General features: G+C 45.9%; 1 protein-coding gene across 1 annotated transcript in view; it reads right to left on the reverse strand.

Annotated features, from left to right (window-relative positions):
• STAB2 (stabilin 2) overlaps positions 1-27,720 on the reverse strand; it is a 152,346-nt gene that overhangs the window by 98,749 nt on the left and 25,877 nt on the right. The window contains exons 6-15 of the mRNA XM_024732138.1: positions 23,484-23,579; positions 18,336-18,461; positions 16,635-16,831; positions 14,919-15,052; positions 7,054-7,187; positions 5,568-5,650; positions 4,049-4,198; positions 2,645-2,788; positions 2,180-2,236; positions 1,905-2,030 (exon numbers count right to left, since the gene is read on the reverse strand). Coding sequence (XP_024587906.1) covers positions 1,905-2,030; positions 2,180-2,236; positions 2,645-2,788; positions 4,049-4,198; positions 5,568-5,650; positions 7,054-7,187; positions 14,919-15,052; positions 16,635-16,831; positions 18,336-18,461; positions 23,484-23,579 — 1,247 coding nt within the window. The remainder of the gene's footprint in view (positions 1-1,904; positions 2,031-2,179; positions 2,237-2,644; positions 2,789-4,048; positions 4,199-5,567; positions 5,651-7,053; positions 7,188-14,918; positions 15,053-16,634; positions 16,832-18,335; positions 18,462-23,483; positions 23,580-27,720) is intronic.

Genomic DNA, 27,720 nt, shown 5'->3' on the forward strand with positions numbered 1-27,720 from the left:
AGGTTTTATATTCTTTGCGAGCAGAAAGATACCGCCTTTGAGAGAAATGAGATTGAGAGCCAGGGGCAATGGTGTGCTGGTAAATCCCTTCTATGGGGAAGAAAATATGCCCTGATTTATAGTGTTGGCCAATTTCCATGGTGTCAATATTCCTACCAGAGGCTGATTTCAAGCTACCGATGGGATCTCACTGAACGGGAAGAGACATATCTACTCTCGAGAGCCTGAGTGAAGCAGCTCCAGTCACCACTGGAAGGAGCTACAAGGAGAAAGAGAGGAGCTTCCCGAGCCGAGGTACTTGACAGAAAAGCAGGGAGGCTGATCTTTTCTATCCTAGTCTAAAGGCTTTGTTTTAATTTTAAATGTACCCGATTAGGTGTCTGAGAACTCCTTTATTATTATTAAAAATATATGTATCAAATTAGAAGCTATGCATTCAGAGAAGCCATATAATCTCAGAATTTTAATACCTTCCCAGGGCAGAAATGATTACTTCTTGGATTTAAAATTAAATATGAATGTGAGTTCTAAAGAGAAGAATGTTAGTTTTCCTGTAATAGCTAGGTTTCAGGACACTTGAGTGTGAATCATATTTTTAAAATAACACCCTCGTTTAAAGGCACTGGGAAATCTGACTTTTTAAATGGAAACCTGTAGCAAATCTTCACATATCAATACGTTTAACATCTGTTTGTAATGTAAGAGATTACCTTCTGACTTAGCTCCTTGATACCTATTTTTTTTAATCCAAAGTATTCTGAATGCAAGATATCCTATAGGTACCTGAAAGTATGTGAGCCTCTACATCATTCAGGCAACAAGTTTCTGAGTGCCAAAAAACAGTGTGGGGCTTCCCTGGTGGCGCAGTGGTTGAGAGTCCGCCTGCCGATGCAGGGGACGCGGGTTCGTGCCCACAAAAAAAAAAACAGTGTGACCTGGGATACCTGAGTTAGAAAGTTGGTGCTTACCAAAATGTCTATTTCTGGGCCTCATTCCACTGCCATGACATCAGAACGCTTGAGGTGAGCTTCTGGAATCAGCTTATTTAACAAGCTCCATGGGTAATTCTTAAGCATACTAAAGTTTGGGGATCACTACTCTAAAAGATTCAGACCCCCTCATTCTATATAGTCAACACTGATCTATATGAGGTCATAGGTAGTTTTGCCCCATTGCCAACATGGTAGGCAATGGTAGGGCCTCAGGGTACTGAAAAAAAGTCTGTGGTCCTTCCTGTAATTCCACTATTTGACATTCTAGTGAAAAAAAATTCCATAATTAGCTAACCTTCTTTTCAGTTTAAGGCTGATATTTCTGGAAAACACTTTAAATGGTATCAGTCATTTATACCCTAGAGTGAAAGAGTAAAAAAATCTCACGTGAGAGAATTGAAGATTTATGGAGAATAAGGAGAGGGTTATTGTGGAGAGAACTGAAAACAACAGAAAGGAGAGTCGGGAGCCCCTAAAAATAACATTTATTCCTTTTAAGTTTAGCCTAGACCGGGCCCAGAATACCCTACATTAGGCTTCATTTTCTAGATGATTTTAGAGTTGTAGGGAACTTAAAATTATGATTTTGCTATTAAGAAATATTAGAAGAGCCAGGACAAATCAAACCAACCATTCAGAGCTGGGGTTGCATGTAGATTCTATTTCCTGTGCCCAGCCTGATCGACTGGTCTTTTAGCTACTTGGAACTCTACTGAGGAGATTGTAGCCACATCTAGGCTTAACTCCAGAGTACTGTGATTGATAAATGATGTCTGCCTTTGTTTTGCAGAAGGGTAGATGGTGATACATGTGCTACTTATTTGTCATCCTTGATTTAGAAAAAGCCTGTATGGACAGAGACTGAAGCAGTGATCCTGACATGACATCATTAGAGTCAGTAGGATACAATACCTCTGAAGAAAGGAGATAATCGAGAGTGCCATCCTTCATGTTATTCAATGCTTCATCACTTGGAACAAAAACGGTATATGGTCCACCAATCCCATCTTCATCTAAGACATGTCCCACACTGGTTTCCTGCATTTGAGAAATGAAAATGTATATCTGCAACCTATCTCAGATAAATATCTGAATTCCCCAGCAAGTATTTATAATTGATACCCCCTGCTAATTTTACAAAGGACTGCACATAAAACACTTTCTAGAAATTCATGAAAAGTACATACCTCTAACAAAGATCTGAACTTGCTGTATCTTGGTTGTAGCATTGTCATTATGGTTTGCTAAAAAGAGACATCTTGCTTAAAATTCAGTGAAAAAAAATAAGGTGGTTTAGGAAATATTTAGATGCTCTAACAAGAAAAGACTGATGACAGAGTTTACATGTAAGTGTGGATCTCCTCCATAAAGCACAAGGGATAAATTTTCACGACAGCTGGTCTGAGTTGTCAGGTGTGACTATGAAAAAGGTCATAAAATCAACATCTTTCCTACACTTACTATATGCCTTTCTCTCTCTCTCAGAGGTGCCCAGAAATCTACTAAAAACAGAAATTATCCTGTTTTCCCCATGGTTGGGGTCCTAGTACAAGCACATAGTGGTGGCATTCATTTTCTTTTTGGGAGTGACTCTCCAGGGAGCAAAGGGAGATGGATTTGAGGTGACGTCACTTTTACCTGAAATATCTCACCTCAATATTGCTCTCAAACGTGGGCGCCATCTTGTCCATGGCTCTGTCGAGGATGTGCAGGAGCCCGTTGGAAGCAATTATGTTCCCTTGTATAATTTTTACCTTCTTTTTGCCTCCACAGAGTTTAAGCTTCAGGTGACTGTCCTAAAACACCAAGGAAAAATAAAAATTAATGTGTGCCCTTGAAAAATCGAGCACTGGATTAGAAGAAGTCTTAAATCCTTGGGTTGTGCCATTTATTGGCTGTGTGACCTTGGATGAATCACTTATCCCCAAAATGGGAATGATGGTTTCTGCTCAGTTGAGTTCACAGGTCTTTCATTAAGATCAAATGAGATAACATATGAAATCACTTCTGACTACCAGTGATTGCTAAATGAGAATAAGGCATTATAGTCTCCCCGCCATAGATGGCAAGCTACAAAAAGGCCCCAAACTATTCAATTTATCGTAAATTCATTACCTACTTTAGTGTCTTGGACAGAAGAGGCACACAATAAAACATATTTGTTGAATGAATAAAGGAATGAATGCATGTCCTTGTGAGAAAGGAAACCACATCTTCCTCTGTCTGTCTGTCCGTCAATCCATCCATCCTCACACACACACACAGTACAACCCACTGGTGAAGGATTCAGGCTTTGGGGTCAGGCACACCTGCTTTTGAATCGTGGCTCTGGCCCTTACTGTGCTACCTCTCAGTTTTCCCATTGGAAAAGCCTTCACAGGACTGTTGTGAGCCTTATGTAACACAAATCCAGATTTACCCCAGTACCTTGCACGTAGTAAGTGCTCATTAATCTATCAACTACTGATATTTGGTGAAATGCAACAGGATAGGTCATAACCCCTGCCCCCATACACACTCTCTCTGTTGACTGACCACGTGCCCTTCAGCTCAGTAAAATCACAAAAAGAGTTATTTGTGAAAGAGGAGGAAGATATTTTAAAAACAAAACAGAATTGATGGCATTAGGAGAGATGCAGTGATGAGTTGGAGAGAATGGATAAACCCTGGCAATCTAAAACAAACAATCCACTTCCTTTCGTAAGATGAGTGCTGATCTGGCTTTCTGCTGATGCTTCCAGGAAAAAGGTTTACTGTAAATTTCTCCTTCCTGCTGGTAGTTGAATGACGGTTGCCTTGAAAACTAATTCAGACCACAGCAGAATCACTTTACAATTCCCTTCCTGTAACAGCCCACCCCTCTCCCACCTGACCCTTTCCAGTGTTGTTCTCCATTTCTTTCCTGTGTAGGGAAGTGCTCTGACAAATAAGGAACAAGGAAAGAAGTTCTCTGGAACCTTTCATGACCCCCGGACACCAAGAGAGAGCTGGCTATGGCCATCGACTCAGTGAGCAGCTTCATTCTGGGAGTGAAAATCAGAGAGACCCTCACCTACCTTATCATCGCTGAAGACTTCCCCTGACTTCCCGGTCAAAGTATAGAATGTGTCTGTATTATTCATTTGCTCGGTGCTCATCTGTCCAGCAATTATGTGGAGTTTCACAAAGTACTGAGCAGCTTCGTTATTCAGCAAAAGCTCTTTTACCTGAGAAAAGAAAGCCGATTCCTTCAGTCTCTACTGTGGTTTGAAGGGAAAAATGAGGTTTGTGATTCAGGTTATGACTTGTTTAGCATCAGAAACATCAAAGTTAGTTCACCCTGACTTGAGTTTGGGCTCTTTCAGATACAGATGACTTTCCCAGAGATAAGCTGCCCTAAGCCAGGCCTTAAAGGGAGCAGAAATCTAGAGGTGAGGCACGGTATGCTCTCAAACCATGGGGGGTGCTCTGGGAGGGAACCGGACATCATGGGGAGAGCATAGCGCTGGGGCCAGGAGGACCAACGTGGTTGGCAGGTGCTGAGAGGTCAGTCATCTTGAGCCCAGGAAGCAGCTGGGAATGAAATGTGAAATTGTGTGAAAAGACCCAGTAGAGTGGACCGATGGAGCTTTTGAAGAGCAAAATTAAGATTTTCGAACTCCTTTGGATCAAATTGACGTTTTATCAATATTGTATTGTCAACAATCACTCAGAGACCTTTTCTCAACTGTGTAAATTCAATCTGTATATTAAACAAGAGACCACATGCAAAGTGTCTAGCCCAGATGCCTTCAATATTCACTAGTTCTCCTTCCCCACAGGAGACGTGTGAGTGCATCTCTGAAGATTAATGACAGATTCGTCTTGGACGGATGAATGGTGGTGGCATATTAGGAGCAGAGAGTCTGAAACTCGCTGGGTGTTACCTGAATGCAGCACAAATTATGATCACAAAATATCTTGGATATTTTTGTGATCGTATATAAACCAATTTCACACAAATCAGTGTGTTCATTACCTACATTAAACCAAATCTAACTATGGCACTGATACCATGGGAAACCTCCACTGGGCACTATGGGTTCCATTCCCACTGGTTGACATTATCTGAGACAGCAGCTGCTCACGCTGAAGACTACAATTCTCTTCTAGTTTCCCCTACCACTGTTACCATTCATGATGATTTTAAAGAAGCAAATACCTAGCTGGTATGTTAATTTAATTCTCTCTGTGGGAAGTGAGCAGTTTTGCCTTATGCAAATCTTATTTGTCACATGACTACAGTTGAGAACCTTTAGTGATCACCCTTGAGGGGTAATGACTGGAAGGGGGCATTGGGGGAGTCTTGCTAGACACATCAACATGCACTTTGTGACAGTTCATTGAGTTGTGCACTTACTGTTTGTATACTATCCGTAAGGACGTTTTATTTTGCTCAAAGAATTTTATAAAAAAATTTGCATCTCATCATCGGTAGGTTTAATTTTAATGGGGTTTCCCACTTTAAATAAAGAGGGTACTGTCTACTAAGGTTTTTTTTTTTTTTTTTTTTACATTAGTCCTTATTTATAAAACAAGATTATTTAAAATACTTACATTGAATCCTTTTAATCCTTTGTCTGTCGGCAACAGCAGGGTAAATGGTCCCAGGTTACTCAGTGGCCAAGCATAGGCTTTGTCTTAGGAGTTGAAATACACAAAGAAGGAAAACACTAAATGTGTCAGTAGCTCATGAGGAGTAAAATCAGGCAATGCCCCTTGTGGTCCACTTAGACCCTCTGACTCCTGAGCTTCTCCATTCTAATTGGTATTATGCAGGCCCTAGGTGAACTGGGAAGCTAAGAATGTGAGGGCCCCAAGTGTTCCTCACAACTGTGTGATTTTTCCTGTAGCCACAGTCTTGACTCAAAGATACCCCGGGATGAGAGGGTCCATGAGGGTCATGTGACAACATCCTTGGACAACCTCTGCCTCTGTGCCTGACTTTTCTGAGCTGTTGCCATCTCAGTGAGTGAAGATGCAGCCCTTGCTCCATCAGGGCCAGCTCAGAAGAGCCTCATTCTTGGGACTTCCCTGGTGGCTCAGTGGTTAAGAATCTGCCCGCCAATGCAGGGGACACGGGTTCGAGCCCTGGTCTGGGAGGATCCCACATGCCATGGAGCAACTAAGCCTGTGCGCCACAACTACTGAGCCCACGTGCCACAACTACTGAAGCCCGCGGGCCTAGAGCTCGCGCTCCGCAACAAGAGAAGTCACTGCAATGAGAAGCCTGCTCGCCACAACTAGAGAAATCCTGTGCGCAGCAACGAAGACCCAACGCAGCCAAACATAAATACTTAAAAAAAAAAAAGCGCCTCATTCTTGGTTTAATGCTTTGTCATTGCCATCGTGAAATGCTCAATACTTTTGAACAAAGAAGCCCTGGTCTTTTCATTTTGTACTGGGCTCTAGAATTTTATAGCTGGTCCTGTTCCATGCCCCTGGGGAGGCGGGGACAGCAGGATGGGCTCTGTGCTCTCACACAGGAGGCAGGGTGACCCGCACCTCATAAACCAGGCAGGTGACAGGGTGACTGGACTTTCCTCCAGGGAAATGTCTAAAGGACACTGTCCCCCTTGTCTGCTCTCACTGATATTCTAAGAGTGTGTAGAGGAAGGCGGGAGAGCCCTGAGGTCTGCCAGTAATGCCTGACTCCCTGGAGGGTGTCCTGCAAAGAGTGGGTCATTTGTGTAGGAGGCACATTATTTGCGCTGAGAACACAGCACTGACCGGTGCAGAACACTTCCTCCTCCACATCGGTAGCTGCCTATCTCACTGCTGTTGCAGACCTGTTAATCGATGGTGACCCCAGGACTTTGTCCTTAGCTGCTGCATTGCTGGATCTCTTGGCACTAACTCTCATCTCCTTGGAACAGCTGCTTGTCCTTTTCCTCCCACTTGCCCTTCCTAGAAAGGGCTGATCCCAATAGACAAGACTTGCCTATCCTGCACACCCCTTTCTGAGTGATTGTGTGTCTGGCAGATGTCCTTGCCCATCAGAGGACTGCGCTTTCTGTGGAAATGTGCACCCATGGCTGTGTACCCAGGAGTGAGATGAAAGAGGTCAGCCTTCCTTGCCATTCTCCTCTGGGTTCAGTGTTTAATTCTCTGAGTCGCTCCATGATGTTTCCATAACACGTCGAGCCATCGCCAACGTAACCTTTGCGGCAAGTGCATCTACAGAGAGGGGGAAAACACACTTTCAGCATCTCAAAGCCATTGGATGTTGAGGTCATACGGTCCAAACCCCTCACTGTACAGATGGGGAAGACTGGGACAGTCAGACTGGATGCTCAGAGCGGGACAGAGACAAGGCCAGAAGAGTGGGACAAATACAAGTGAGCATTCCTAGTGTACTGGCTGACATAGAGCAGCCCCACAAGAAATGGATATTTAATACATTATGTGTGTACATGTAAACACTAGATAACTCTGTGTATTCTTTTTTTTGCAGTACGCGGGCCTCTCACTGTTGTGGCCTCTCCCGTTGCGGAGCACAGGCTCCAGACGTGCAGGCTTAGAGGCCATGGCTCGGAGGCCCAGCTGCTCCGCAGCATGTGGGATCTTCCTGGACTGGGGCATGAACCCGCGTCCCTTGCATCGGCAGGCGGACACTCCCAACCACTGTGCCACCAGGGAAGCCCTCTGTATATTCTTTGCCTCAGTATTTTTTCAAAGCATAAGCAACAGCCCATGTATATCAGAAGCACTAGGAGTACTTACTATAAATGTAGAGTCTAGGTTCCCACTGCAGAACCACGAAATCAGAATAAGCTGCTGAAGCCAGCCTCAAGAGTCAGAGCTGTGGATCTGCTTGGAGGACTCTTCCCCTCCCTTTCCTTCCTGAGGTCTCTGCTCAACTGTGCCTTCCTAGGGAAACCTTCCTTGATTTTCCATCCCCTTCCCCATCCCTTTGTAGACTGTGTCGCCCTTAGTGTGCCATGTAACTCCCAGTGCCATGTAGCTCTTTTCTGCAGCACCAGTCCCAGTTGTAATTTCAACCTAACCTGTGTGGTTTTTTGATTAAGATCTGCTTCCCCATCTAATTTGAGAAAAGAGTAAGGACAAGGGCTATGTGTGTAATTATTCACTCTCGTAACCCCAAGATCTAGTACAGGGCTTGGTCCATAGTAGGTATTTAATTAATAGTTGTAAAATAAGTAGTAATTGAATTAAAAGAAATATGTAAACAATGAAAGTCACAGAGTCGTATATGATAGTTTAGGTTCACAAAAGAGAAATGGAGTTAAAGATGCAGTTAAAAAGGCACTAGCAAAGACACAGACTGGCTGAATGGATACAAAAACAAGGCCCATATATATGCTGTCTACAAGAGACCCACTTCAGACCTAGAGACACATACAGACTGAAAGTGAGGGGATGGAAAAAGATATTCCATGCAAATGGAAATCAAAAGAAAGCTGGAGTAGCAATTCTCATATCAGACAAAATAGACTTTAAAATAAAGACTATTACAAGAGACAAAGAAGGACACTACATAACAATCAAGGGATCAATCCAAGAAGAAGATATAACAACTGTAAATATTTATGCACCCAACATAGGAGCACCTCAATACATAAGGGAAATACTAACAGCCATAAAAGGGGAAATCGACAGTGACACATTCATAGTAGGGGACTTTAACACCCCACTTTCACCCATGGACAGATCATCCAAAATGAAAATAAATAAGGAAACACAAGCTTTAAATGATACATTAAACAAGATGGACTTAATTGATATTTATAGGACATTCCATCCAAAAACAACAGAATAAGGGGAAGGGAAAGCTGTGACAAAGTGAGAGAGTGGCATGGACATATATACGCTACCAAACGTAAGGTAGATAGCTAGTGGGAAGCAGCCGCATAGCACAGGGAGATCAGCTCGGTGCTTTGTGACCACCTAGAGGGATGGGATAGGGAGGGTGGGAGGGAGGGAGACGCAAGAGGGAGGAGATATGGGAAAAATATGTATGTATATAACTGATTCACTTTGTTATAAAGCAGAAACTAACACACCATTGTAAAGCAATTATACTCCAATGAAGCTGTAAAAAAAAAAGGCACTAGCAGTGGTGTGCTGGTAGATGTTAGACATCCAGCTCTCCAGGGGGAACAAATAGCCCTGCTTTGTAGCATTTGCCGATTTCCCATGGTTCACACTCCCACCTTGGCCAATCTCAAACTACTGTGACACTAACCAGCAGGCACATTCCTGAAAACTGAATCATTGGCTCTTGTGACGCAGTAAGCTCTGGCTCTAGCAAACCACTGCTACCTGGCAAAGACTGGCTGACAGCTGGCTGAAACTGGCAAGGTGCTTAGGACGGTGACATTCTCCAAAATCTTGGAGATAAGTGAGGAACCAAACAGGAGACAGGGGAAGAACATTTCAGAGAAGAGAGAGGCAGGGATGCTGTGGGCATGCATACCACAGAGGTGGCTCATGCTTAGGAGAGGATTCCAAAGAACAATTATACACTCGCTAATCCATGTGTGTTTCTAAATCGGTACCATGGCACACAGAAAAATTTCCAACAAGTTTGCTGAACAAACATTTCTGAGTCTTATCACCCCTGCTTGGATTGCTGCAATGACTCCCTACGTGGTCTTTCTGCCCTTAGTTTTCCTCTCGTCAAATCAGTCTTTCACACAAGCCCTGAGGGGTCTGTCCCAAAGGGAAATCTGGCATCTGTGTGCTTAACACTCTCAGGGACTCCTTTTGTCTACAGGATGCAGTGTAAACGCTTAGCACATGCAAAGGGTGGGGTGGGGGGATCTTGTTTACGTGTCCTTCCTGCCTTCATGCAAATCCCAGAAACACCAAATCGCTTTTTTTTTCTAGACTGTTATACCCTTCTCAGTCTGTGTGTCCTGCCGGGAGTGCTCTCACCCCCTCCTCAGAGCTCAGGTGTGACCTAGGCAGCCCTACCCGGCCTCCCTACTCACTCCCCCACCACAACTCATCGTACCAAAATGACCTCTTCAGGATTTCTCGCCTCTGCCAGCTGGCATGCTCTCCTAGAACCTGGATCCCACCTTATTTCTCTCACCTTATTTCTCTCCCTTGTATTCCAGCACCTGGGACAGTGCCTCATTGTTGAACTGATTTTCTATCTATCTATCTGTCTATCTATCTATGGCTGCGTTGGGTCTTCGCTGCTGCACGCAGGCTTTCACTCTAGCTGCTGCAAGCGGAGGCTACTCTGTTGTGCTGTGCGGGCTTCTCATTGCAGTGGCTTCTCTTGTTGCTCAGCATGGGCTCTAGATGCGTGGGCTTCAGTAGTTGTGGCACACGGGCTTAGCTGCTCCGTAGCATGTGTGTTCTTCCCAGACCAGTGCTCGAACCCGTGTCTCCTGTATTGGCAGGAGGATTCTTAACCACTGCGCCACCAGGGAAGCCCGAATTGATTATTTTCTAAGTACCTACTTAATTCTAGAAACTGAGCTAGGCAAGAGAGCTATAAAGATGATAACAAACAGATACCTTGCTCTTCTAGCATCTCACATGCTGGAGATGAACCTGAAAACAAATCACTTATGGCAACATGATGAGGTTACTTAACATCTTTGAGTCCCAGTTTCCTCATCTACGAAATGGGTTTACTAACACCTTTAGGGCTGTAGATAGAAGAGACAATGCACGAAAACAGCTGGCACAGTGATGGACACACAGAAAAAGCTCAGTACTTGGCAGATGATGATAGCGATGGAGACGGTGGTGATAATGACAATGACGAGGCTGGGATGCAGAAGGACAAGTCCATAAACAGATGACTCGAGTTCCATAGGAAGCGCTGTGATAGATTGAATAGGATGCAGTGGGGCACGGAGGAGGAAGTGACTAATTCTGCCTGAAGAAATATGGAACAAGTTCTAGGAGGAAGTAAGTTTTAAGCTAATTCTAAAAGGATGCATATGTGATTCCCAGCCAGACAAATGACTGGGAGATCATTTACTGATTGAGCCTTAGGGGCTTTTATAGAGCAGTTGCTCTAACCAGGGACAATTTTGCCCCCCCACCCCCGGGGACATTTGGCAGTGTCTGGAGACATTTTTGGTCATCACAACGGGGGTGAAGGTGCTACTGGCATCTAGTGGATAGAGGTGACGGATGCGGCTCAACACGTTACAATGCACAGGACAGTACCTACAACAAAGAGTCACCTGGCCCCAAAGGTCAATAGTGCCGAGGCTGAGAAAACTTGTTGTGAAGAATCACTAAGGTAGATATAACCATGAAACAATGGCTTATTTAATACAATCAAATGACAGTTTCCTACTTAAACATCAACCTTCTCTGTAAGTACTGAGCTTCAGGATGGGGAATGTAAGGTGACAAAGAGGGAGACTGGCAACTCCTGGAAGTGATACAGTAGTCACTATTGAAAACCAATCTTGGGGGCTTCCCTGGTGGCGCAGTGGTTGAGAGGCCGCCTGCCGATGCAGGGGACGCGGGTTCGTGCCCCGGTCCGGGAAGATCCCACATGCCGCGGAGCAGCTGGGCCCGTGAGCCATGGCCGCTGAGCCTGCGCGTCCAGAGCCTGTGCTCCGCAACGGGAGAGGCCACAATGGTGAGAGGCCCGCGTACCGCAAAAAAAAAAAAAAGGAAAACCAATCCTGCTGTATGTTATGTAAGTTCTATGTGAAGTCAATAGAAAGACAAGTAACTTTTATAAGTTACTTTTTATATTTCTCTCTGAAAGTTCCCTAAGTTGTTATGAGGCCAGTGATCCATTTTGTGTAAAGAGACTTAACTTGTCTTTCCTAAGGATGGCAGGAGAATTATATTTTAATGGTCTCTGTGCTGAATGGAATGTATGAGACATAAATATTCTTTAAATTTTTATTTAAAATCTCGGTCCACAAGTCTGAGACTTTATGAGACCATTTTCCGACTCAGCTGGGCTACGGCCCATTCATAGCATCACCTCTTTTATAAATTGGTTCTTTACTAGGTATAAAGTTCTTACCTACTGTCCCAAGGCTTTCAAAACACCCACAAGCCACCTGCATTTTATGTTATGAGATGGAATTATTTATATTCAATGTTGGGTAAAATTTAGTTAAATTATAAGGTGCCCCTAAAGTTTAAGGTGATAAATATTATAACAGAAGCATTCCAGGGTTCTCTGGGAGCCCAGAGGGTGGGGCACCTGAGTGGACCAGGAAGACAGGGGAGGCATCAGAGAGGTGAAGATGCTCAAGTTGACACTGCAGGATCAGCGTGTCGGTCTGACTCAGAGGAGGTGGGGAGGGAAGGATGGTTTAAGCTGGGGGAATACCAGGGTATGTTTGAAGAACAATAAACAGCTCAATGGCACTAGAGCCAAGGGTGCGTTGATGGCAGTGGTGGAGGTAAAGCTGGCCCATGCACACCCTCTGCAAACAGCCATCTTCAGTCATCCCCTGGGGGGAGTGGTCCCAGGAAGAGCCTGTGCAGGTTCCGGAGGCTGGTTTGGAGCCCTCTGAGCAGAGAATGAGGTCCTGGTTACTTGAGTGGGGTCTCTGATGTGCCTTCCGGCTCTGGGAGATCACGGCCCCTTCGTCCTTCAGATTCCTTGCCCTGGTGTAGTCAGTGGAGGGCCAGAATGGGGTCCTCTAAAATGCAGTGCCCAGGGCAGGGGCCCCTGTTGCCCAGGTCTGAGGGTCACACTGCTGGGAACACATCTGGAAGCGGCTGAGCTGGGGTTTGAAGCTGGGTCTGTCTGGGAAAGCCCATGATCCTGCTGCGTGGTGCCAAGGCACCGCATTGCTTTGGACAGGATTCTTGGGAAGATGGTTCACACTAAGGAATCCTAACCCGCACACGCCGCATATAAACACTGTCATTAGCGTCACTACGTTCCCATTTTCCGGTATGCCTGCTCTGTCACGTCCAGGCTTTGCAGACTCAAATAAGAGAGGAATGCCTTTCTCTTCTGTCATGCCTTAATTCCCACCTCTGCCACGTAAAAATAGAAAGGCACAATTTTAACTGACAGGAAGTAATGGTTCTTCTTAGTAATAATGAAAGTGGAGCGTAGAGTTTAAAGCAGGCTTATATACATTAACTTGTCAGCTCTGCCCAGGGAAATAGCTCCACCTGTCAGGGGAGGGAACTGTGGTTCCAGAAAGTTACGTGACTTGTCCAAGATCACCCCAGTTGTGAGTGGGGGAGCCCACACTGGAACCCATTCTTCTTTATTGGGTGGTCTTCTCTGACTAATGCAGCATGATTTTGAATACTCTGCATGGACTGATTGCCACATTGAGGAGGCATAAACAAGATAAATCCCTCTCCGGGGTGAACTAAATTATTGGCAGCCCCATATTTTATCAATGTCACTCAGCCAGCCTTAACATAGGCCTCTTCCCAGCTGAAGACAGTCAGGTTTTGGAGGGGGGCGGATGGCGAGAGGTTTGTGAGTGACACACAGACCCCTAAAATCGACGGTTAGTTCCACTGACATTCTAGGCACAAGTTTTAATGCAACTTCTATTATTCTGACGTTCCAGTTTCATTTTTCGATTTTATCTTCTCAAACACAAAAGAAAGTGTTTAAAGTGTTCTACTCAAGCCTTCTCAGAGGATGGTACCAAGTGTGCAAGCTGGCTGGTTCGGTTGTCAGTGTCAGAACCTGGGTTTCAGGAGAGGACGTGCCTGTATGCATAGCTGTGTATGTGCCTGTACATACGTCTGGGAGGGGTTTGCGTGTGCAGGGTGTGTATGGAGTGATTTCTGTGTGCCAGGTTCCACTCAGAGACTGATGAACGTAACCTTATTTAATCCTCATCACAGCCCTGGTTGGAGGCACAATTGTCCCCCTTTTACGACAGAGGAAATAGAAATCACAGAGTAAGGGAAGCAGCAGAGCTGGGGCTTGAATCCAGGGGTTCTTTCCACTCCACCCACAGTGCATACAGATACACTTATTTGCCCAGAGATAACATAGTGATCATAAAACCTATCTGGGCGAATCTACACATTCAAGACCCAGCTATAAAAGGAATGACAGAGGCGGGCTCTGGAAGCACAGAAACGGTTCCATGTCTACTGTGGCTTTGAGCTCACTACAGCAGAACAGGTTCTTTGCTGATGCTGGTGACAATGAGACCCGAAAAGTGGTACCAAGATGCAAGCCTCCGTCTGGGAGTCAAAAGGCTAGGGTTCCAGGTTTGGTTCACCCACCGATAAAAACCAAAACGCAGCTGGAGAGGAGTTTCCAGAACATTCTCTCATGAATCTTCACAACAGTGTGAAGTAGACGCCACGGTGCTCGTTTTATACATGGGGAAACTGAGGCCAGAGAGACCCTGTCACATTCCCAAGGTCAGGAATCTGATAGATACCAGTGTGGAGACTCAAACCCAGGTCTTTAAACTCTGAACAGCATCTTCCCACTAGGCAAGCTGCCTCTGCCTCGGGAATTTTCACACCAATATTTTAACTCACAGTAAACCCCTTCTTTTGAAACCTGGAGTCCGGGAAACACCACTCATGTGTATTCACTTCCCCTAGTTTTCACTTTCCCATTGTTTTGCACCACTGACAAGCAATATTTCGTAGATTGCGGAAACAGGCATATACATTAGAGGTCAAACCCCTGTCATCACAACAGACATCTGTTTTCCCAGTGACGGTGGATTCTTTCTCCCATTCTCTGATCGCTTCATACCATGTTTTCAGGCCAGGTCAATATTTCAGGGTGTTGGCACGGTCATTATCAAGGAAGCCATTACTGAATGATTCACTGATTACACAAAGATGTATCGAGTCCCTACTGTGCTCCTTGCATTGTGCTATGTGAGGGTGGTGCAAGGCTGAATAAGACACATTTCCTAACCTCCCGAGAAGTTTCCGCATTGACTGGCCACCGCCTTCACTGCTTGGAAAGATGGTGGCGGAATTGGAAAGCCTTACTTGGTGTGACCTGGCGTGATGGTGGTGCAGTTCGCATCCCTGTGGCAGGGGTTCTTAGACTCACAGACGTCGGTCACGCTGCACCCCACTCCAGGGACAAAGTTGCGGTAGTGTTCCGCACACTCGCAGTGAGCCTTCAGTCGATGGGAAGAGAAGAGCAAAGAGTGTTCTCGTTAGTCACTTAGGCTGACATTCTTCTTAAATTCCTATCTTTATTCTGCCATAAAAGCTGACTTGGGGTAGGTCTAGAGTGTGGGCTGAAACTAAAATTTGTCAGCAGATCCAGAATTGGAAATCATGTTCACATCTCATCTGTTTGGAAACTCATACACCTTGCTTGTAGTTCACACTTTCAGTTCTTTGGTTTGCTAACCCTGGGCCTCCCTGGCACCATACTTCCCGCTTTCAGATTTAGGTGAGTAGAGACTGAGGCTCAGATGGGAGGTATTATTTCTCTAGAATAGTGGTTTTCAACCAGGAGTCTCAACCCAAGGGACACTGGGCTTGTAGACATTTTTGATTGTGACAACAGGGTGGGGGGACAGTGCCACAAGAGGCCAGGGATGCTGTTAAATATCATACAATGCACAGGATACTTCCTACAACAAAGAATTCTCAGGTCCGAAACGCTAATCATGCCAAGGATGAGGAACCCTGTTCTGGAATAATGAACGCACTGCTTCTGTGTGAACGATGGAGGGTTTCTAAGACTTGAAAATATGCCTTGGGACCCATTTTTAAAGTGACAAAGTGTATGTTTTAATCTCACTCCCAAGGTCCTGGGGCTTTGGTTCATGATGTAACATGACTTTTCCCATAAGGGACCTCATTTAGAGGATGAGAATTTAGGCCTTTGAATTTCTTACAAGCTAGCCTCAGAAATTGATAGCAGAAATGTCATATGATGTCTTCTTTTTCTCAGACGTGAGATCGGGTGGATTCTCTGCAGGGGACTCCAGGAGCATCCCCATGGGGTGTAGATTAGACTGCTGGGGACCCATGACTAGGTTTGGTCAGACACTGAAGGCTTTCCTCTCACCCAGGCAGCAGTAGTTTCTTGTATGGATGGGTTTCCTCCACTGGACACTTGACATGCAGTTGTGGCTGCAGTGGGCACCCACTACATATTTGGTGGGTGAATGAGATATTGAGGAAAGGGCTCTTTGATCTGGACTCTGTAGCAAAGGTCTCCCGACTAGGCTGAATTTTACCAGTCAAGGTCATGACGTGATTTAGAGAATCACCTATGTCTCACTCCAGAGTATCTTCATTGCTCCCTACAGATCTGTCTTTGCTGCCTGACATTTTATCAGCATTCATCCCTTTGGGACAGAGTTTTTTGGTCCTAAGAGTCCCGTCTCACTTTGAAAAGACATTAGAGAGACTGGAGGAATGCAGGTGAAAGTCAATTACATATTTTCCCAAGACTTCATTAACAGTTAATTTGTTAATAGAATTTGAGCTATGTGTATATATGTTGTCAATCATCAAACAGGACTGGGATGGAGGAGACAGTGAAGTTTTGACTGGAGAGCTGGGAAAGGGCGAGTTCAGAGGGTAGATCATGGCTCCCTGAGGTTGACCCCAAGCACACAGAGGTCTGTCTGGACAGGAAGCCCGACCTGAGCATGGAAAGGGAGAACTGAGACAGCACAGTTTTACCTTCAGCGGGTGGTCCTACTTCTATTCTCATCAGTTCCAACATCATTAGCTCACCTGTCCGGGCCCATCATATCTGCACACCGTGGACTCTGTAGGGCAGTTTCCAAAGTTAACTTGGCAGGGGTCCACTGGTAGGCACACCTGGCCGTCCCCGTGGTAGCCTTCTTGGCACGTGCAACTGTGCTGATTTGGTCCTAGGTAGGTGCACCGTGCGTGAGGGTGGCAGGTGCTTTGTGAACATGGGTTGATGGCTGGAGAAGCAATGACAAAATAAGGTGGTTACCACACTCAGGGAAGGAGAAGGAAAACTGAACTGTGAAGGGATTGCAAATCACAGCTTATCCAAGCTGCAAAGGCAATTCAACAGTTTTAAGAGGGAGAGTAAAAAACATTTCATCTTACCCTCCTGATCACCCCCATTGACCAAAAAGATTTACATATGGCCATTAGAAATTATAATTACAAGTGCTGTGATGATGTATTATTATGCCATGTTATGTGTGGATTTAAGTATAAAATCACATGAAAGAAAGCACTGATATTAATAGAATTTATAATACGTACTGGGCCCTTTTCTAAGCATTTGCCATATGTGAACTCAGTTAATCCTTACAACCCTCTAGCGTAGTTACTATTATTATCCCCATTTCATAGATAGGAAAATGGAGGCACAGGTAGGTTAAAGAATTTGTCCAAGGTCATATTGTTAGTAACAGGCAGACCTGGGATTTATACCCGGGCAGCCGGGCTCCAATAGCATGTTCATAACCAACACACAACCACTCATGAAGTGAAACAGCATGAAAGGAAGTAAGTGGACTTCCCTGGTGGCATAGTGGTTAAGAATCCGCCTGCCAAGGCAGGGGACACGGGTTCGATCCCTGGTCGGGGAAGATCCCACATGCCGCAGAGCAACTAAGCCCGTGCACCACAACTACTGAGCCTGCACTCTAGAGCCCACGAGCCACAACTACTGAGCCCACATGCAACAACTACTGAAGCCTGCGCACCTAGAGCCCGTGCTCTGCTACAAGAGAAGCCACAGCAATGAGAAGCCCATGCACTGCGACGAAGAGTAGCCCCCGCTCACCACAACCAGAGAAAAGCCCGCGCACAGCAGCGAAGACCCAACGCAGCCAAAAATAAATAAATAAAATTAATTTATTAAAAAAAAAAAAGGGAGGGAGGAAGGAAGAAGGAAGTAAGAAACAAACTACATTCTATCTTAATATTGATTTAGGTGATACAGAAGAAGAAAAACGTACAGTTACTAGGGCGGAAAGTGGAGGGGGAAGGGATAAATTGGGAGGCTGGGAATGACACCCACACACTACTATATATAAAAGAGATAACTAATAAGAACCTATCGTATAGCACAGGGAATTCTATTCAATACTCTGTAATGACGTATATGGGAATAGAATCTAAAAGAAAGAGTGGATATATGTATAACTGATGCACTTCGCTGTACAGCAGAAACTAACACAACATTGTAAGTCAATTATACTCCAATAAAAATTCATTAAAAAGTGTAAAAATCTATATATGTGCTTTGATAATGAGAACTTGCCATTTATTGAAGAGCTACCACATGATGAGCATTTTGCTTAGAATTTTTAATATATGTCATGCAACTACACAGAGAGAAACAGAAGTGGTCATGGCGTTAATATTAAGAAGGTTGTGAGGTTTTTTTTCTGTTGAGGAATCTAACCGTCTCCGTGGATAAACCAGCAGGATCGAAGTTCTACTCACGCTCGCAGTGTCTGCCATCGCCTTTGTAACTGGGGATGCATTTGCATTCTAGTTTTCTTTCATCTTCGCTGGAAGGTGAGCATCTGGAATTTTCTGGGCAGAGCAAGGCTGCACATTCTGGGATGGCTGGAAAGGAAGATTGCTGAGGTAATGGCCTTGGTAGAACAACCAGTTCTAAAAAAACCTCAACAAATGCAATATTCCCTATTATTACAAAAGTGACACAGATTCAGTGTAACAGTTCAAACAATACAGAACGCGTAAAGCAAAAATGAGCTGTCTTCTTCTTCTCATTCTCCCATCCCACTCCCACAATAACCAGTGCCAACAACCAATATAATACATTCACGTGTAAGATTTTCAAAAGATGAAATGGGAGCCCGTTCAAATATTTAGGAACTTGATTTTTAATTTAACAATATATTATGGAGGTATGTAAGGGTGTACCTTAATCTCTAATGACTGCACAGCATTCTATAAGATAGATGGGGCTTAGATGGCTGTTAAAAACTATAGAGTCTGGCATAATTAGCCAACTTGCAAAGCGAACAAGTTGGGCTGACACGGTCACACGGTTGCTGCTAGAAGATATGAGATGCCCGGGTCAGAGCTAAAGGACCATTTATCACTCACATCAGGAGCAGTAGTCAGAATGTCAGCAGTTTTGGACCAGTTCTTCCAAGCCCTGGTTCCCACAGGGCAATGCAGAGAGGGCCATACTGAGACCTGAACAGGCAGCGGATTTCATTACAGAAGAGGAGCCCTGAGCTTAGGGAACTGAAATGCTTTTCAGTTTGTTTTAAATAAGAGGCAATGTACTACTTAGGGCCCAGGCAAGAGAGAGAAACCATGCAATTGTTTGAACAGTGAAAATTTTAGTGTAAAGATTCATGAACAGAGTGGACTAACAGGGAAGTGGCTCCTGATGGCTAAAAAGAGCTCAGAAGCATAAAGGAATGGAAGAAAAATAAAGAGCAACCACTCCTCTCGGGTTAAGATAAGAGTAAGTCCTCCCCTCCCAGAGCTGAGACCCGGATGTCACTGGCAAGGACATGGCCTTGGTCACTCTACAGCAGAGAGGCTGCTGACGTGTCTGCTGGTGACACTTGCTGGAGGCCATCCCTCTGGGGCCCCAGGGAAGGTCATCCACAGGGAGCTGCCAAGCCTGGGAAAGCGGCTTGCCTCTGGATGCTACTGGAAGCAGAAACTGAGAAGCCCACCTTCTCAGAAGCACGGTGTACTCCTGGGCGTGACCGGGGCAGGGGTGGTCTCAGGGGCCAGCTGTGTGGCACGGAGGCGGGTGGTCAGCTCTCTGGTTGGCTGGTCCTGCGGAGCCCTTGCTGTGCATGGGGCTGAGGGGAGGGTGTGCAGAACAGCTCCTGAACTGGGCCACCAGCCTGCACTCTCTAGGGCTCCTGGCTATGCTCTGCCACCCGAGTCAAGCACTAGACAAGGTATGCAGTGGTCAAATACTGGAGGATGCTAAGCCTTGCCAGAACCTAGTGCTGGAGAAACTGTGCAGGGCTGAGCAGCGGAGCAGAGCCGTGTTCTTCAGGAGCCTGGTGAGTGAGCTAACCCAGAAACAAGAAGAGAAAACTCTTGCTTCTTCGGTGTCCCTTTAGCACCCTCTATTGATAAGGCTTCACATCTTACTGGCTGACAAATGAGACCTATTCCAAAGCCCACCTCCATATTCACAGAGCAGGCAAAAAGGGTGAATTTGGAGCTGAGAGGCAATCCACTGATAACTGGCACAGGCAGTAAGCGTGCCCGCTCTTGTTCCCGAGGTCCTATACCTTCCAAGGCTGTTCGCTCTACAAACATCCTTGTAAAGATGTTGGAACAAAGGGCAGTCAGTGTGCCGCTCTCAAGATGTGCACACATGTGATGTATGCGTTTGTCTTCCAACAGTGGCTAGTTGAATCAAAAATTCATAGAGAATATCCCCTCACCTCTTCCATAAAGTAGAATTGTTGCTGAGAAGGGGCTACCCTTTCAGGATCACGTTTTCCACCCCTCTTTGCATCCAGGTGGGGTTATATGACTAGTCTACGTTGACGGAATATTGGAAGTTCTATGTATTATTCTGAACTTTATAAGGAGATGCTTCTCTACATTCTCTCCTTCCTTCCGTGGCTCAAAGCAGAGCACTCGGAGGTGCTACAGAATGGCAGACGCATGCAGTGGAAGGCTCTGGATCCCTAAACACCATGTGGCGGGGAGCTGGTGGGGGCCAGGAACACCCACATTGGACTGTTACATTAGTAAGAAATAAACCTCTGTTGTGTTAAGCCAGAGGTTCCCCAAATTCCCAGGTCACAGTGCCCTTAGTGTTTCAGTATTTTTTTCATGGGACCCCAATACAAAAGGAATATCTACCGGTTCATTTACTAAGTTGTTAGAACAAAAGAATTCAGTAACTATTTATGTCATGATAACGTAGTAGCCATCTGAAAAAGTAATACGGTTAATAGGAAGATTAAATATTTTATTCTTAAACAACCACATTTACTTACTAATGGGACACGTGAGCTTGTTGGAGATGGCACAACTTCTGCAGCCTTGGAATCAGATTGGAAACTACCACCCTCCTTCCAGTTAAAATGATTTTTGCATGGTACTTACTTTTTACCACAGTGACCACTGGAAATGCAGCTTTGTAAAGAAATGACACCACCGGACAAAATGTAGTGCTACCTAATGTTGAAATTGTGTACTAACTCAGGTTAACATTTCATACGATATTCTACAGATGTATCACTGTTTCCCTCAGAAATTAAAAATATCCCATAGCAGCCCCGTGAGTTTGATGGGGTACTTTGGGATGCCTTGGCACAGTTTTGGAACCGTAGTGTTAAGCCATTGGATTTTTGTGTTGATTTCTTTCAGCAGCTAGCATTCTTCTAACTAGAATAGGATGTACCACACTTCACTCAACCACTTCCTACTCACGGACGTTGAAGTTGTTTCCAGCTTGCTTTGTTCTTAAAAACAATACTATCATGAGTTTCTCTGTACATATATTCTTACCTACCCACCCCTCCAGTCCTCTAGGTAAATTCCTAGAATTGGGGCTGTAGCCTCAAACTGTAAGCATCCTTTAAGATTTAATAGATACATATCCCTCATAGATTGTAGCAATTCACATCCCCACTGACAGTACCGTAACTTTTCTCACACCCACAGATAGATATGACCTAGCTTTTCAACCTGTGTAACACAGTGGGCAAAAAACCAGAACCAAACCAAAACAAAACCTCCCAAACTCCAACGTACTACTTCATTATGGTTTTAATTTGCATTTCTGTGACTCCTAGTGGGGTTAAGCACCTCTTCTATGCTTGTTGGCCAGTTTTCATTTCTTCCTGGGAATTAGCTGCTCCTTGGCTGATTTTAAAGGTGGGCTCATGGACTTTCTATTATAAAAACGTTTCTGCCGTGTGTGGATTGCAAATATTTTTGTCCCAGTCTGTTTATTTTCTGACTCAATAGAATTATTTTGTCATTTGGAAGCAAATCTTTTCATGCTGTCTATTAGGCTGGATCTCTGGTCTTATTAAAAAGGGTTTTTTGTTTGGGTTTTTCGCTCATGAGTCCACTGGGCAGTACAGGAGTAGCTGGGGAAGGAGGCTGATTGAGGGCTATGGAAGGGGTCCACCCTGACCACCTGAGTTTCATTCCGCCGTTGATTCATATTGGCTGTTTGCATGTCTGTCTCTTCCACAGGAAGAATGCAGAGGCTGTCTTTTATTCATCCTCCTTTCTACCACTGCTCGTATCTTCTCAACGACTTTCAATAAAGTGCGTTTGAATTTTCTGAATTTGATTCTTGTCTAATCCCTTTATTTTACAGACCAGGAGAATAAAATCCAGAGGATAACTTAAGTGAAGCTATTGTCACAGGCAGCATGTCCAATTTCCTAATGGCTAAGCTCCAAATTCACCCTTCACCACCTGCTCTGTGATAACGGGCTGGACTCTGAACATTTCTCCTTTGCAGGGATATGTTAATCTTGGCCAGTAGAGGGCGCCGGAGGGCCACTGCAGGAGGAAGGGGCTCCGCTTGCCGGTTCTGCTGTGCAGTGTTGCACTTTTGCTGCGTTTGCTGCTGCCGCACAGCCTGCCAGTGGTGTGGGTGTGTGAGGACATCCAGGGATGCCCTGTCCCAACTGTGCACGCAGAGTGCACAGTTCATTGGTGACCTTGCATCCCTGGCCTGGACCCGGTGGCCACCTTCCCACAGCCCTCCCCACGCACGGACATCGAAGGTTCCAGGTTTAGCACCCACGGTGCCCCAACTCCCTCTGTCCACTTGTCCCCCAGCCTCGGCTCAGCGGTGCCCTGAAGGGTTGTTGCCTGCCTTTTGGGTGACAGCTGGCTTGGGCAAACCAGCAAACCTCTCCCCTACTAAGTGGGCTGCCACCACCCCTTCTCCAGAAAGATTTGAGCCCAGCCTTGGGGATGGCTGTCCCCTTCCAAGCTTGCCCTTCTTTGCTATGCCCCATCAGCCCTACAGTTCATTTTGCATTTTTATAGCCACTCTCCTAACATAGCTTACTAATTCTTTATATTAAACTTCCCTTGCTGCAATCAGCCTGTGGTCTCTATCTTTTGATTAAACCCAGTGTGATCGACTGTTTAGAGAATTTCAATGACTTGAGTACCAGCTCACTTATTTGCTATTCTGTGAACTTTGGTGAATCATTTAGCCTTGGTAAGCCTCCATTTCCTGTTGATGTGCTCTGTCTTTGAGACCTATAATGGAGAACATGCCTTATCTCCCTTTTCAGGTACCTAACTCGTTGCAATGGCCCCAATGTCTTCCTCTCCAGTCTATCCTCACACTGCCACAAGTTGGCCTTCCTAAAACATAGCTACAGCCATGTCACTGCATTGTTCCCAAGTCTTCCGTGACTTCCAATATTCTATACGATCTCTTCCCCCTCCTCCCTTCCCCTCGCCTCCCCTCCCCTTCTCTCCCTTCCTCTCCTTTTGTCCCCTTTCTTTTTAAGTTGTTGCCTATCTTCCAGCAAAACATTTGATGGCACATCACACATGTAGAGCCCCGGTACACGCATGCACAACTGAAATGCACATGTCTGCGCCCATCTGATCTGGTGTGGTATTAAGGGAACTAGCAGTACTTACGCTTGTCACAGCTGGGGCCGGTGTACCCAGAGTAGCACTCACAGGTCCCATCGCCATGTATTCCACTGTTGCATACTCCATGCACGCAGCTGCACACTGCAGACAGAAAATGGGAATTTTTCGTTACCTGATGTAGACTTCCTCCAAAGATTCTGGAAGGATACTGTTTCAGATAGTGTTTATTGAGATTCTGCTTGATGAAGTGGGGAAAACCATGGTTTGAAGCCCTAGAGACCCTAGTTTGAACCTTGGCTTCTTTTTATTAGCTTCAGTTTACAGTAAGTCCCCACATACGAACAAGTTTCATTCTGATAGTGGGTTCGTAAGACCAATTTGTTCATAAGTCCAACAAAGTTAGCCTAGGTACATAACTAACACAATCGGCTATATAGTACTGTACTGTAATAGGTTATAATACTTTTCACACAAATAATACATAAAAACAAACACAAAAAATAAAGAAAACGTTTTTAATCTTATAGTAAAGTACCTTGACAAGTACAGTACAACAGCTGGCATGCAGGGGCTGGCATCGAGTGAACAGGCGAGAAGAGTGACTGACTGGAGGAGGTGGGGGATGGTAGAGCTGAAGGATCGCCAGCAATAGGAGATGGAGGGCGAGCTGCAATTCCACTCACGCCTGACGTGGATGGCACAGGTTCTGGTTCCTTGCTGGCACCAGATGCATGCTCACATCTTTGAAAGTTTGCAACTTGAAGGTTCGAACTCTAAGGTTGTTACATGTCCCACCTCAATCCCCTGTCCTTCATCTCCACGGAACTGTCCTCCTTCAGGTCCTTATCTTGTTTTGCCTGGACTATTGCAGTAGCACTTTACCTGGACTCATTATTCGATTTCTCACCTCTCCATTTTATCCATTTCATTTGATCAGTAATGGTATCAAGGTGATGTTCCTCCAAATATCTCAGTGACTCCCAATTGCTAACCAAATGAAATCTAAATTCCTCTGTTTGGCAAACAAGGCCCTCTCCAAGCTGACTCCGACCTTTAAAAAGTTTCATTTTCATCTTTCGCCACTTCATTTTATGTGTCTTAGGATCGAAGTGCATGGGATGACTCACTAGAGTTCATCTTCCTTCAAAACACATGTTGAACATCTACTACTTACAAGGCGCTGTGCTTGGGATTAATGATCCAAAGTCCCTGCCCCCAAAGAGCTCACAGTCTGAAGGCAGAAGAAAGCAGCCCATCATAATGAGGTGTGATAGATGCTAAGATGTGACAGGTCAATAGCCATGGGGGCTGGCCAGGAAGAGATGGGGGGAGCTGGTCTAGGAAAGACTGCGCCCTGTGGACGCAGCAGGACACGCATCCTGTACTTTCACTCCTCCATGCTCTTGCCCGCACTCTGCTCCCTTCCGCGTGCAATTGAAATCCTCCTTATCCTTCTAGGCCAGCTAAAGCCCCTCTCCTCGGTGGTACCGTCTCAGAGGTGCCAAAACAGAATCTGTGCTCCCCTGGGCAGTACTTTCTTTGTACCTCATTCACTATCACCTCCTCCTGCAACTACTACTTTTGTCACGCCAGCCAGCCAAGTACCACCAGGAACACAACAGTGGTCCAAGTCGGCAGCAGGGGCGAGGGGTCATGAAGAAGCAGCAGTAGCCACTCGTGTTAACCGGGAGAGGTGGCCGTTGGGTTGCCCACTGTCACTGTTTATTTCTCTATTCGGACAGGATAAGGCAGTGGCCTAGTTTTCGTCTTGTTCCAGCACAGATAGAGCGAGCCATTGATGGTGACATTCTACGAAATTGCAGGCCAGCGACCAGCCGACAGCTGTCAGGGCTGCGTTTTTCTCTCTCAATCTGGTGAGGTACTACATATGGAAAATGGGAGACAACTAGCTCCAGTGCTCATTCAAATTATTGAAGAATTAAACTGGATTTGCAATTGTCATCCTCCCTTTAAAAACTGATTTGCTGTTGTTTCTATGTTAGCAGAGCACTTTGATGTCCACCCATGGCTGTAGCTTTTGGAACAGATGAGTTCCAGAGGGAAGTCAAATTCATCGTGGAGATAATAGGGGTGAGGAGGGGGTGTACTACGGGCTCAGTAGAGAAGACGCGCATTAATTCAGTTAAAAAATATCTACCCAGGGCTTCCCTGGTGGTGCAGTGGTTGGGGGTCCGCCTGCCGATGCAGGGGACGCGGGTTCGTGCCCCGGCCCGGGAAGATCCCACATGCCGCGGAGCGGCTGGGCCCATGAGCCGTGGCCGCTGAGCCTGCGCATCTGGAGCCTGTGCTCCGCAATGGGAGAGGCCACGACAGTGAGAGGCCCGAGTACTGCAAAAAAAAAAAAAAAAAAAAAAAAAAAATCTACCCCTCTAGGGGCGGGCACTGGATTAGGCACTGGGTGTACAAATAAGAGTAACTCACAATATCTAAATTCAAGCGGCTCACAGTATAGTGGGGTAGCTGAAGTCTAAGAGATACACTGCTTCTGCACATCCTAAATGCTGTCATGCAGCCCATGGAGAGGCTGTGGAGGCGGAAGGGGGGAGTCGAATGTGACTCAGCCCCTGCTCCCAACTTAGATGCTAACTACAAGGGCCGTCCTTGTCACCGAGCCTCCCTTCTAGGCACGAGCCTCTCCCCAAGTCCTGTCTTCCAGCACAGCCCATGTACTGGATTAACTGACCTGGCACGGGTAGCTTTCGGGAGCCTCTGACACGCACTGCAGGGCCGCCAGCCACTGCCAAGAAAGTGTCCTTGGGAAGGAGACGTGAGTGGCAGAGGGATTCCCAAAGGTCATTTAAAGAGCCCTGGGTATTTGTTAAACCAGCTTCAGCAAATCTCTAGAGACATGTGAAACCTGGGGTGTATGACTTTAAAGTAGCCAAAGCCACGGCCATTGGGGTCAGAGGGACAGAGCACAGAGCCCCTGTGCCGTGCCCCTGGCAGAGTGAGCTGCCCTCTCTCATGTTCCCGTATCATCCCATGTGTACCGTGCACATAGGCTCATAAGCGTCTCCCACATTTCCAGCTCCTTGGGAGTGGGGACCTAATCTCTCCCCTCTTTGGATGCCCATCACCTGTCACGGGTCTAATGCGTGGTGGGTGCCTGCCAGGGCCGAATGGTGCAGTGGTTTTGTGCCCAGGTTCTGGAGTCAGACACTTGGGGTCAAACCCTGCCCCTGTCCCTGTAATAGCTGCGTGACCTTGAGCAACCTCTCTGCGTCTTCATCCATAAAATGAGGAACCCAGCTTGCAGAGTTTTTCCAAAGAGATCCTGCATGCCAAACCCCGTGCACTGCCTGGTGCCCAGCAGACGCTCAGCAAATGCTAGCTACTGTTTAACAAGACACGACTGTGGGATTGATTCGGGTCATATCAGAGAAAGTGGGCTTTGCCTTCTGCCCTCACCTGGGGTGAGGCACTGAGCAGGCGAGGGCCTTGGCAGCTGAGATGAACACCCCTGGCTGATGCAGCTTGAAATCATCTCTAAGCAAATCGAGAGTCAGGTAGGAGAATGCTCTGGCAGCAGGTTAAAGTCAGTGTCAAAAATAAACCGTAATTCATAGCGTTGTCCTACTTACAGGCAGAATTGCCACCGCCAACGACCACTGCCTCACGGGTGAAACAACACTGGCACCCAGTGGATGCCTGGCTGAAAAGGTTTCCAGGTTCCCCTACGGGAACCTGCCAATGGGAAATGACCAGCCATCACTGAGCCATCATTCATTCGTTCATAGGGGAGTGAATGTTCAGCTTACTGTGGGATCGCTCTTGTCCTCGCTTCTATTGAGTGCTTATGACTTGCCGCTGGGAGCTTTTCTATGAGTCAGTCCCCCGAGGCAGGTATTATTCTTCCTGTTTTGTAGATGAGGAGGGCTTAGAGAGGTTAAATAGCTTGCCCCAGGTCCCACAGCAACTGGGCTTGGTTTCAAACACAGGCCAGCTGACTTGAAGCCTGCTCTCTTAGCCATCATGTTTGAGAGCTGCGCTATCCAGTATGGTAGCCACTAGCCACGTGAGGCTATTTAAATTTAAACTGAGTAACATGGGCTAAAATTTAACCTTCAGTTCCTCAGTTGCACTAGCCACATTTCAGGTACTCAATGGCCACACGTGCCTTGCGGCTACCATGTTGGAGAGTGTAGGTCAGGACATTTTATCATCTCACAAAGTTCTGTTGGAACCCAGAACTGGGAGTCTTATCTCCCGAGTCTCAGTTTAGGTTTCCAATTTTCTTACTTAAAAACTTGGGTTTCCAAAC

This window comes from Neophocaena asiaeorientalis, unplaced genomic scaffold (genome assembly GCF_003031525.2).
Source record: "Neophocaena asiaeorientalis asiaeorientalis breed wild unplaced genomic scaffold, Neophocaena_asiaeorientalis_V1.1 scaffold418, whole genome shotgun sequence".
In the NCBI taxonomy this organism is placed as follows: Eukaryota; Metazoa; Chordata; class Mammalia; order Artiodactyla; family Phocoenidae; genus Neophocaena; species Neophocaena asiaeorientalis.